Genomic DNA, 13,037 nt, shown 5'->3' on the forward strand with positions numbered 1-13,037 from the left:
AGAGGAGTCATACCTCTTGTCGACGAAGCCCCCCAATGGTTGTGCGAAGGTGTGTCTGTGCTTGGGGTTACCAGGGCTTTGTTTGTGCTTGGGGTTATCAGGGCTAATCTATGCCTAGGGTTACGAGGGTTTGTTTGTGCTTGGGGTTACCAGGGTTTTATCTGTGCCTGGGATTACTAGGGCTTTGAACCACACCTAGGGTTGCCAGAGCCTTCGTATGGAGCATGCGGCATCGTGGATCTGGACATGGAACGAGAGTTCCTGGGGTTGCCAGGGCTTTTAGTCGTACCTGGGGTTGCCATGGCCTTCGCATGGAATGTGCAAAATCGTGGAATCGGCCATGGAATGAGAGTGCCTGGGGTTGCCAAGGCTTTGAATCACGCTTGGGGTTGCCAGGGCCTTAGCATTAAGCATGTGTTATTGTGAAACCAACCACAAAATGGGAGTGTTTGGGGTTGCTAGGGCTTTGAATTGTGCTTGAGGTTGTTAGGGACTTCACATGGAGCATGTGGCATCATAGAACCAGCCATGGAATGAGAGTGCCTGGGGTTGCCAAGGCTTTAAATCGTGCCTAGGGTTGCCAGGGCCTTCGCATGGAGCATAAGGCATTGTAGAACCAGCCACGGAATGGGAATGTCTGGGGTTTGAATTGCACCTGGGGTTGCCAGGGCCTTCGCATGGAGCATGCAGCATAGTGGAACCAGACACAGAATGAGAGTGTTTGGGGTTGCCAGGGCTTTAAATCGCGCCTGGGGTTGCCAGTGCCTTCGCATGGAGCATGCGGCATCATGGAACCGACCACGGAATGAGAGTGCTTGGGGATGCCAGGGCTTTGAATCAAGCCTGGGGTTTCTAGGGCCTTTGCATGGAGTATGTGGCATCGTGGAACTAACCACAGAATGAGAGTGCCTGGGGTTGCTAGGACTTTGAAATCATAATTGAACAAGTTGTAGAATTTGAACAAGATATGTATATAAACAAGTATGTGGAACATATTTGAACAAAACTATATCATTCATTTGACTACTATAATAGTGTACAGATGCAAGTAGCCTCAATCAAAAGGTGAAAGGAAAGCAATTTCATCGCAATCAGAATTTTATGGAAGTAAATAGACTTTATCGTAGAGCATGTAGGTAGTTGATATATTCAATAAAGAATCAATTATAATAAAACATTTCGAATTTATTTATAGAATATGTACATGTATTGGTGGACTTACAGAGTTACTTGAAGTAAGGTTTCAACCAGTAGTCGTTGATGGTTTCATCCTCTTCTTCCATGTCTACAGTTTTTAATACATAATAGCCTTAAGTATGGGCCTCTTTTATTAAGTACGACCCTTCCCATGTTGGGGCAAATTTTCTTGTAGACTTGCCTTGCCTAACATTGAGAGTTGTCTTTAGTACTTTATCCCCCTCTTTGAAGTTTTTGGGCCTCAGGTGTTTGTTGAAGTTTGTGGCTAGGGCCTGTTTGTACTTGCTTTATTTCTGTGAGGCTATGTCTCTAACCTCATCGATTACCTCGAGTTTGTCTGCAAGTAATTGGTCCATGTCCTCTAGCCTAATCTTCTTGCCCATTGCGAAGGCTATCCTGGTAGATACAGCTCTTATCTCTGCTAGGAGTGCTGCTTCTTGACCATACACCAAAGAGTAGGGTGTCGCCTATGTGCTCTTTCTGATATATGTGCAATAAGCCCAAAGAGTTTCTGACAGTTTGTCTACCCAATCCTTTTGATTATTGGCCACTATTTTGTTTAACATCCTGAGTAGAATTTTGTTTGTGGCCTCTGCTTGCCTATTTCCCTTTGGGTAGTATGTTGTGGATGCTCTTAGTCTTGCACCATATTGTCCTAGGAGGTCACGGATTTCTTGATTTTTGATGGATAGGCCACTATCTATCAGTATTCGCATTGGGACTCCGAATCTGTGGACTATGTTTTGTCTTAGAAAGTTTGCTATATTGTCTACATAGATTCACTGCAAGGGGATGGCTTCCGCCCATTTGGTGAAATAGTCTATAGCTACAATGATGAAGCAATACCCTCTAGAAGGTGGGTGCATCTTTTCTATTAGGTCTACCCCGCAAGTATGAAATGGCAAAGGCGTGATGACTAGGTAGAGGCTGTTAGAAGGTTTGTATATCCTTTCTCCATGTATTTGGCATTTGTGATATCTGCGTACGTGTTGTTGAGTATCCTCCATCATGGTCGGCCAATAAAAACCTAAGTGTAGAATGTGATTGTGTAATGCCAGTTGACCTTGATGGGCTGCAGGTTCAAAACTATGGGCTGCCTCCAGCACCTCGTCAATCTCATCACTAGCCAGGCATCGCAAAGGTTTTCTTGCGTGCGATTTCCGATACAACATTCCATCTTGGAGGTAGAATCATTTGACTTTAGACAATAGCTTCCTCCTCAATGTAATGCCGATGGACATTGTGTGCTCCTTCAGGTATTCTATATATATCCTTCTCTAGTCCTCTTCATAGACCACGAGACATTCCCTGTTGTCTGCCTGTGGGATGCACTTATCGCATTCTCTTTGTACCTTGGTGGAGTCCACTTCATCGCAGGCCAGTAATACCCTAACCTCTGCAATCTTCGAAATAGGGTACATGTGACATCTCCACAATTGGTCCTGTGCACCTCATTCAACACTACTTCAGCCTCTGATTTCCCTAGGCATATCGTCCTTACACCATCTGACTCCCTATGGTATAGTACCCCATTCACGAGTTGCAACTTCGCGATTAGCTTGACGTCCTGTGATCCTATGGTCTGACTTCTCAACTTTTGGATTATTTCATATCTCCAGTCATTCATTGTTATTTCATGCTCCTCTTCCATCCGATCCTTCATGGTGAAGATTGATTGTTTATCGATTGACTGGATGGTTATCTCTATCGGCTCCATGCTAGCTTGCATCTTAGACCCTAAGGTGGCTAGTGCGTCAGCAAACCTATTTTTAGCTCTATTTTGATATTTGAAGTCCACGTCCAGGTCGCGGATCAGCTTTTGGATCAGGGTCCTATACGGTAAGATGGTCACCTCCTTCATTGTTGTGCTTCCATTAAGCTGCCCGATCACCAGTTTAGCATCACCTACCACCTTTATCTTTTTTGCACCAACTTCTACTACTTTAATCAGACCAAGGATCGGGGCCTCATATTCGGCTATGTTATGCAAACAAGGGAATTGAAGTTTAAAGGAGTAGGTAGAGGTTTGCCTGTCAGGTGAGGTTAAGGTTACCCCAGCGCCAATCGAGGTGCTTGTGCTACTCTCATCGAAGGTTAGAACCCACTCTCTGCTTTCAGCCAGGGCAACCATTGGTGCATCTCCAGGAACTTCATCCAATATGGGGAAATCAGTGTTTGATGGGAAGGCAGCCAGTAGGTCTGCCGCTGCTTGACACTTGATGGCTCTTGGCTGGGTGTATTCTATCGTGTACTCATTGAGCTGCATCATACACTTGATTGGGTTGTTCTGTGTGATGAGCCTGACTTTTTATCCTAGGATGTAGTACCTAAACTTTTGTGTAGAGAAGACCAGTGCTAGACATTGTTGTTCCATGTGAGAGTAATTCTTCTAGGTTGGTTTGAGAGTCCTACTAGCATAGTATACCGGGAGTTCCACTCCGTCATCGTCCTCTTGCGCTAATAGGCATCCTATGGCTTCTGAGCCTATTGCGATGTATATCCTAAATTCTCGCCCGTCCTTGGGTGGTGACATGGTTTGGACCCTAGTGAGGGTTGCTTTTAATTGCTCAAAGGTCTCTTGATGCTCCTGGGTCCATTTGAACTCGACAAACTTCTTGACTAACTTCATTAGTGGAAGCGCTGCGTGTGCAAGACAGGTGATGAATCTCCTTAGGTATTAAACTTTTCCTATGAATGTTTTTAGATGGGATTCATTGACTACAGGCGGGAGGTCTATGATGGTTTTGACTTCGCTTTCGTCTGGATGTATCATTGTCTAGTCTACTCGGTAGCCTAAAAATTTCCCAAACTGTACCTCGAATGCACATTTTAGTGGGTTTAACCTCAACTTGAATTCTCTGCAACGGGTGAAGAACTTCCTCAAGACCTCAGAATGATCCTCTTTCTTCCTTGCTTTGACAACTATGTCATCCACATAACATCCAATTTCTTTGTGCATCATATCATGGAAGATGCTAGTCATTGCTCTTTGGTATGTTGCCCCCACATTCTTCAGTCCGAAGGGCATCATTTTGTAGTAAAAGGGCATCATCTACAGGATCCATGAAGATCTGATTGTACCCGTTGTAACCATCTAGGAAGGAGAAGAGTTTATGTCCTACGGTGGAGTCTATCAATACCTCTATGTTGGGTAGAGGGAATTCATCATTCGGATAGGCCTTGTTTAGGTCCTTAAAGTCGACACAACATCTACGATAAGGTGGGGTTAGTATTTCGATGATGTGCTATCACTAAAGGACTAGGTGGGAAGGTATTAACCTTAGTTGTCCATTCTTCTTCTTCACTGGGACTACGTTGGCTAGCCACTGAGGGTGTGCTATAGGTTTGATAAAACGTACTTTCAAGAGCCGATCTATTTCCTCTTTGATCTTCAGTGTTACGTCTACCTTGAAAATTCTTTACGGTTGTTTTACTAGCCGGAATTTAGGGTATATACACAAGGAACGTTTGACGAGATCCAAATCTAGACATGGCATCTGGTTGTAAGACCAGTCAAATACATCCTAGAGTTCTACGAAAGAATGCGGGTTAGGCCAGTTTCCAGTTCTAAGGTTTTTTGCGATAAGGATACTTCCTTACCTTTTAGAAGTGCGATGAGTTTTCCTCTGTCTTTGGCTGCTAGCTTGGTGGATATGTACAGAGGCCTTTTGTCTATTCCGTCGGCCGCTAGGTTGATTTCTTCTAGTGGCTCCTCTACTATGTCAATGGAATCCGTCATGCACATAGGAGGTGCTCTGACTTCATTGCAATATTCCAAAACATCTTCTTCGTACTCCTGTCGTTGTCCATGTTACTATATGTTCCCTGTTTTTAGGAATTTTGTGTCTAAATATGTTTATGTTTAAATGTTGTACCTTTCTATCATGCCCAATGATGGGACTTTTGTTTGTTGGTAAGACTATTTCGACACCATTTTGCGATATAGTGAAATAGTACTGGTTGAAACAATACTTATGATCGACCATTAGAAAGCTATAGTGACTAGATAAATATGTACTTGATTTTGAAAATATTAGTAATTGATCATACACCGACCATTGATCTTTTCATGTTGAAACCCCCTTATTTTTGCCATTATGTATAGGGGTCTACTGTGAAGGGGGTCGATGGCCAACATGTCATCTGCCGAGAATCCCACGCTGCTACGATCATGGCTATAGGGCTATAATGGATACCAGAATACTTCTGCCAGTGCTTTGATGGTCAGCTTCTGCATTGTCGTGTTGGCCCCATGCTTTGTGAAGAACTATTGTAGTTCTTCGCTCTGCTCTAGTTTCTCTATCAGAGAGTCAAATTGGTACTAACCAATCACTCCGACCACATTAATGCATCCTTCCTGGGTATGGGCTGGGAGGGGGTCGGTATCCATACGAGTTGGGTCCTTTTTCACGAATTGGTCCAGCTTCACCTTTTGTACGAACAACCTTCTCAGGGTAAAACAGTCCATCAGGTCATGGTGTGGTGTCTGGTGGTAATTGCACCATCTCCCACCATGCTTATCTTTCTCTGGGTCTACCCCTGGTAGTGGTGGTGGCAGGTTGATGACCTTGTCCTCAACTAGCTTGTTCATTATCATGACTACCTCCTCCCTTGTGCAGGGGAAGGGGGGAGGTATGCTTCTCTTTCCTTGGGCATTATCGTGCTCATACGGCCCTTGTCTAGTTCCTCAGTTGTTCCTGGGCCTTTTATCAACTGCATATACCTCATTTCTATTATACGGAGAGGTGTCCTTGACAGTTCGCATTGTCCTCTCCGTGCACTTCCAAAGTTGGCTGAAGGTTTTGACTTCAACATTCTCAATGCCAATCCTGAAGGTAGGGCGCATGCCTTGTACGCACTATCAACGAAGCTCTTCTCGGTAGCATGTTCATTGAAGACGGAATGCGTAAGCTTCTAAAATCTCATAACATAGGCCAAAAGATCTTCCCCTGGCCCTTGCTCCATGTTCCGTAGGTCAACCATTGTTAGTTTCCATTCTAAGGTAAACCACTTCAACAGAAATCTCTTCGCTAGTTCACCCCATGAATCGATGCTCCCGGAGTTGAGGCTCACGAACCACGTATACGATGGGCCAGTCAATGATTTCGAGAATTCTCATACCTTGAGATCCCCATCGAGGGCGAATGAGCTGAGGATGTCCTCAAACTTGCTGATGTGCTCTTGCGGGCTACCTCTCTGGCCATCATATTGTGGCCACTGCTAGGGAGGTGTGTACCCATCAGGGTAGGGCTTATACAGGATGCGGTCGAAATAAGGCTTCTGCAAGATGGCCGAATCCTAGGCCCGATTATGGCTTTCAACCACCAGCTCTTGGATGTATTCTCTTAGTTTGTCCTGACAAAGAGGGGTCTCTGTTACCGGGTCTATGCAAGGGAAGGCATAAGACTAGTGGGTTGGTCGGTGTCCTGTCTGAAATGGGGTCGGGTTAGATCTGTTGGACTGCTCAAGAATGGCGGGGGTCGGGTTGGAAGCATGGCGTCTAGGGTTAGGATTGGAGTTGGGGACGCCAGGAAGAGTGGCGGCGGGAGTTTGTTCAGCTTGGACCGAATGGTTGAGTAGAATATGGAGGGTGCTCCTTGTTTCCTAAGTCGATCTTCGAAGAGTACCTCGAACTCGTAAACCTTGTTTAACAATATCTCGATATCAGCTTGGATGGGTGTTTCCATCTCAGGCTAGTTTTCGACTCCAAGATTGGTGTTGTCCTGAGTGTTGTTCTACTCCTTAGGGATTGTGGTGAGGTTAATCCTTCTCAAGGCCATTCTCTGTGATCAAAGACGAAACCAAAGATTCTACTGTAGGAGGGGTAAATGTGCGGTTAGGGAATGGTCTCTTTGAAAGACAAAGAGAGGCCTATGAGTAGGGAATGAGTTTTTTGGATTAAGGATGTGAAAATGGGGAAATTGGAGAGGGAGTACTCAAGGGTGCTAGGTGACAAATGCCAAGGATTAGCTGTCAATTATTAAGTGCGCTATTGAGGTTTTTCCATGTGTCTCATGAGAATCTTCCCAAGGATTAGCTTTCCTTCTCCTCAAGATTCCTCATTACTCACGTATGCTACTACCTTTTGCACAATTTAACTTAATTGACGTGGCAATAGTCACGTCACCACTTGGCAGGTGCCGCTTTATGGACTCCACGTGGTGCTTCATCACGTCTTTTACTGTCATAGGTTTCACGTGCTTTCAAGCGCACATGGGCTTCATCGTGGGTTTGGCGTAGGTTTCTCTTGATCTGGGTTACAAGTGGGTATATAAGTCATTGGTTTATTGCAAACCTTAGTGGGTGTGGGTTTATCGCACGCTCGAGTAGGCTTGAGGCCCTTGGATGGGTTCAATCAAGGTTTTATTTGGTTCGGGTGCCGAGTAGGCCTGGTGGACTACGAGTTTTTCGCGATTATGTTATACGCATTGTGAGTTCATCGCAGGGTTGATTGTGTGTTGCAGGTTCATCACAGCATGGGGATTGACTGTAGGTTGTTCGCACACAACTTGGCGGTGCTAATCTTGATGTTTGATGTTATCTAAGGGTCTGAATGAGCACTATGTACCTACACAAAGTCTTGCACTTTATGTACAACAGGAGGATAGTTATTCAGTATTATATGTTCCTGAAGTGTATTTTTATATAATTGTGCGATCTGATGAGTAGGAACATTATACCTTCTATTGATATAGAGAAGTTGAAAGGAAGTAAACTAAGATAATAAGTTCTGAGTTTTAAGCAACAATTCTGAAGATGACCAAGGAAGAGAAAACTGATTCTGTAGAGCTTAAATGATAACTTTAGAATTTGAACAAAAAGATGGATAAGCTTTTCCAAGCTGTTGTATGAGAATGCTTCCTTGGTGAATCGCAAAAAGTTCCACTTCTTCTATAGAGTGTAATTCCTATTTTCCTCCTAAAATTTGGATGCAGTAGAAGTGAGTATCAAGAATAATAATCCCATAAGAATATAAGGAATTATTTATCTTGCCTGCATCAGTAAAGATAAGACAATCAGTACTTGAATTCAGATTTAAAAACATTTAAGCAGGAAAATGAGCATATGTTCTTGAATGTGAGAATGACGATGCAATTGCTTGGAAAACATAATTGGTTTTACAGATAATGCAAAGATTAGAAATATGGGAATCTTTAAAAACTTTTTCATTTCTTGCCTGCCAAATGTAGTATAAAGCAATGGCATACCAGGCTAAAATTGAACGAAACATTTCTTTATCTGAGCATTTTTGTTCAATATTAAGAATACAATCTATCCAGGATGTAGGATTTGAGTTTGCCAAGTTAATATTCCATGAAGTAAATAAAATAGATTTTGTAAAGGAATAATCTATGAAAAGATGATTTGCAGTTTCATCCTGTTGATGATAGAACACACAAGATAAGTCTTGAGGGTCACAAAAAAGTTTTGTCTTTATAGGGATATAATCTTGAATCAATCTGCAGATAAATAGTTGGCATGTAGGAGGACAAGAAAGTTTCTAGATCGACTTAATGCAAGATTTAACTTGATCAAGAAGAGTAGGAAGAGTCGTTCGGATCAAGTCATAGTATGTTGTTGAGGTTTTGAATTTCCCTGTAGAATGTTTAGTCCAAATCCACTGAATAGTTGAATTAGCTGGTAAGATGGGGGTATTTAAAATTTGAGACACTTGATGATAATCAAATTGATTTTGGATAGTTGAGGGATTCCATTGACCATTTACTATGAGATCTGAAAATGTAGTGTTTTTTAAATGATCAGGGATAGGTTGAGTAATCGCATGGAAATGAAGAGAATCTTGGATCCAAGGAATGTGGGCCACATTTTCTATGGAGGAATTGGAAACTAGAAAACCTACCTCCGATGATAAAGATTGTAATTTAGGAGCAACAAATTTCCAAAAATAGGATCTAGGATGGGGAATTTTGTAAGGAAAAATTATATTTCCTAGTAGGTATTTAGATTTCCATATTTGTGCCCACCACTTTTGATGATTAATAAGGAATCTCCAGGATAATTTTTTGAGAAGGACAAAATTAATGGGATTGGTTTGTCGAAAACCCAAACCACCAGCTAATCTAGGTATGGTTAAGTTACTCCAAGAAGTCCAATGGTAGGGATGGGGATTTTTTTCTGATTTGTTCCACCGAAAGTTTTTTATGATTTGATCTATTTCAAAAATGGTTTTCTTTGGGTAATTGAGCTATAGACATAGAATGATTTGGAATTGATTGAAGGACTGATTGAATTAGGACTCTTTTGCCTACTTGATTGATGGTGGAAGCTTTCCACTTGTTAAACTTATTTCTAAGGTTATCCAAGAGGAAAGAGAATTGAGAATTCTTATTTCTTCCCCAGATTAAAGGTAGTCCCAAGTATTTAGAATTTCCAAGTAAGGGTTTCATTTATAGTTGTCTTTGAATCATACATTGGTGTCTATGATGGGTATTCTTATTAAAATAAATTCTAGATTTGTCCAAATTAACTAATTAACCTGGGAGATTGGAATTGTTGAAGGAGATTTTTAAAAGATTCAAGCTCATCCCTATGACTTCTCAAGAAAAGGAGAATATCTTCAGCAAAAAGAAGATGAAAAATAATAGGAGCCCTGGGTGAAATCTTCACTCCTTGAAGATGGTTATTAATTTCCGCCTTATAAATCATACGACTAAAGTATTCCATTGCAATGATGAAAAGGTAAGGAGATAGGGGGTCTCCTTGACGAATACCTCTAGTGGGTGAAAATTTGCCTTCTGGCGTACCATTAATGATGACAGAATAAGAGACAATGGAAATACACTCATGAATGATTTGATAGAATTCTAGACAAAAACCTAGGGTTTTAAGGATTTCAAGAAGAAAGGACCATTCAAGATGATCATAGGCTTTTGCTATGTCTAATTTAATGGCTACATAGTTTATAACTTTCTGGTGATGTTTTAAATAATGGAACATCTCATGTGCAATAATCGAATTATCCATCATTTGACGTCCAGTGATAAATGTAGATTGATTAGGAGAAATGCATTTATCTAGGATGATACGGAGTCTAGTAAGCCGACATACCATCTAGACCAAGAGATTTTAAGCTTCCTATATTAAAAAGAGCTGATTTGATCTCTTCATCAGAAGGTATAGTAGTGAGCATTTGATTATCATCTTCTATTATGATGGGTTGGAAAAGATAAAAAATCGGATCCATATTAGAGGAGGGTAAATGGGTAAATAAGTCCACAAAATAGTCAGTTAAGGTATTAGCAATGTCCTTATGGTTAGTAACCCATACCCTTGATTATTTCGGATTCCTTTGATCTCATTTCTTCTCTAGCGATAGATTGTACTCTTATGGAAGTAATTAGTATTTCTATCTCCCAGATTTAGCCAAAGTTGTCGGGATCTTTGTCTCCAAAAGTTCTCTAATTGAGCTAGAGCCCATATTTTTTATAGAGGGAATTCAAAGTCACCTAATCCCAAGGGGTAGTCTACCCACAGTGAATAATTTGGGACTCCAATTGATGTAACAAATGATGAGGATCAGAAAACTTGTTTTTTCTCCAAGCAATAAGTTTTTTCTTAATCTAATCCATTTTTGAAGATATCCTAAAAGCCACATGTCTAGAAACAGGATAATTCCATCCATTCAGAATTTTTGGTTTACAAGATTCATCTAAGAGCCACATCTTAAAAAATTTGAATGGTTTCGGGTGCTGGTTTGTCCTTGGAGAAGTATCAAGAAGTAAAGGGTTGTGATCAGATCCCCAAAGGGTAGAAATATTGAGGCTAGCATGAGGAAAGGCTGAGAGCCAATCAGGACTAGCTAGAGCTCGATCTAGAGTTCTATTAATTAGACCTATGGAACGTTTATTAGACCAGTTCGTTCTACCACCTTGAATGTAGAGTTCCATCAGATAATGATCTAAGATTAAGGTACGGTATTGGGTAAAAGCTAGTTTCATAGGTTTACCAGATGGAGAAGGATCCTGAATAGTGATATGATTTGCCTCATTGAAATCTCCTATAAGTAAAAAAAAAGATTAGCACTTTGAAGTTGATGATTTAAGTGTAACCAAAGAGTGTTGCGGTGGGCTTTAACTGAAGGTCCATAGATAAAACCAAGCAGCCAATTGTTTAAAGTAGGTACAAAATTTAGGTTTAGAAGAACATACCTCGGATGACTAAAAAAGATGGAAACAGAAAAACCATTTTTCCAGAAGACGACTAGTCCTCCTGCTCGACCTTTAGGAGGAATTAAATAAGTTTTAGAAAAATGATAAAGGTCAGCAAGTTTTTGCATTTTTTTAGTAGGGATTTTGGTTTCACAAAGAAAAATAAAGCCAGGATTAAAGTTCTTGATCAAAACCCCTAATCCTTGAACTATCTTGGGACGCTCAGCCCCACGGCAGTTCCAACTTAGGATTAACATTGGCCAGCGTGTGGCTATTGGAGGCCAAGGCCAGCCACCACTGCCTTTGTCAGAGAAAGCTTAAAAAGAAGAAACGAAGAATATTGATCGTATTCGAAGTATGTTTTGGATTTTCTTCCCTTGGAAGCAAAGTAGAAGGATGAACTATCATAGCCGTCTCAGTGTCCAGATCTAGTTCGATGACCTAAGATATGTTCTATTTGGTTGCTATGGAAAGATTCAGGTTGGTCATAAACCGGGAGCTCAGGAGATGTTTCAATTTTCAATTGTTGAAGGAGGTATACCAGAGGTCATTTTCCTCGAGAAGAGGAAAGATCCAAAGAAAAAGAAGTGGGAAACAATCTAGTTAACAAGTGTTGAGTGTGTTCAGCAAGGTGAAAAGTATCTGCAGAAATTCACAGAGTAGATGAACTGGTAGAGTGGGATGAGGAAGGATCAGAAGAACTAATTCGGGCTAAGGTAGTATCTGTGGACTAGGAAGTACGAGGTGAGGGGGAATAGGTGGAGTAGGAATTGCAGTGTTGGAGTTTGAAAGATGGCCGATGCCAGTTCCTACACATAAGAGTTTCAGCTCTAAGCCAAGGACTAGGCAAATGCATGTGTCTCTAGTTAAAATACTGCTCATAAGATTGTCCAAAAACATGAGGAGTCGGTTGAGAATAGCATCGAAAGTAATGGCCAACACGTCCACAGATAAAACAAGTAGCTGGGAGGTCTTCATACCAATAGACTACCCAATGAATAGGACTGTAAAAACAACCTACTTTCAAAGGTTGATCAATGGTAACTAGGACTTTCACTCGTATGTAGTTTTGAAGGACTGTAATATTGCGAGTAGGTCCAATCCTTTCAAAGAGGGGACGATCGATAGCTTCTAAAAGGATTTCATAGGGTAGATCATGTAGTTGGACCCAAAGTTCAATCTAGTTCAGGCGCCATTCATATTGGGGTCTACCAAGAACCCAGGGTTTGAGGATAATCCATTGACCATTAAGGATCCAGGGTCCATTATCTCAAACATTAACAAAGTCATTTTCATATATGAATCTTAACCGAAAATGGCCACACTGAAAGGGAGCTACTAGGAGATAGTCGGGATTTAGGTTCCAAAGTGAGTAGAGACATTCCTCGAGTTCAGAAAATTGGTCTGTGAGTCTTGGCAATAAACGACAGATAAAGGAGAAGTTCTAGCTTTCATGGAGGTTCGGAGGAATATGAGGCTGAATATCCATAAACAAAATTTGCTTGGAGCATATTGCGAAAGGCTTCGTCTAGGGCATCTATATCTTCCATTGAACCGGAAAAAGCAAGAAGCAAAGGAAGGAAAGGAAGAAGAAAGGATGGGATAGAGGAATACAGACAAGAAGAAGAAGGGAAGAAGAAATACGGATAGAGGAAACGTCACTTAATTCAT

General features: G+C 41.4%; 1 protein-coding gene across 1 annotated transcript; it reads right to left on the reverse strand.

Annotated features, from left to right (window-relative positions):
- Window positions 1–2,458: 2,458 nt before the first annotated feature.
- LOC148849040 (uncharacterized) lies at window positions 2,459–3,463 on the reverse strand. Its single transcript, XM_088951383.1, has one exon. It carries the CDS (start codon window positions 3,461–3,463, stop codon window positions 2,459–2,461), a length of 1,005 nt encoding a protein of 334 aa, XP_088807509.1.
- Window positions 3,464–13,037: the final 9,574 nt, after the last annotated feature.

The sequence above is a fragment of the Nelumbo lutea genome, chromosome 6 (genome assembly GCF_056320005.1).
Source record: "Nelumbo lutea isolate HS-2025 chromosome 6, American lotus-T2T, whole genome shotgun sequence".
NCBI lineage: Eukaryota > Viridiplantae > Streptophyta > Magnoliopsida > Proteales > Nelumbonaceae > Nelumbo > Nelumbo lutea.

Coding starts and splice junctions, on each gene's coding strand:
- LOC148849040 (XM_088951383.1), bottom strand. CDS start 3,463: ATGCAGCTCAATGAGTACACGATAGAATACACCCAGCCAAGAGCCATC.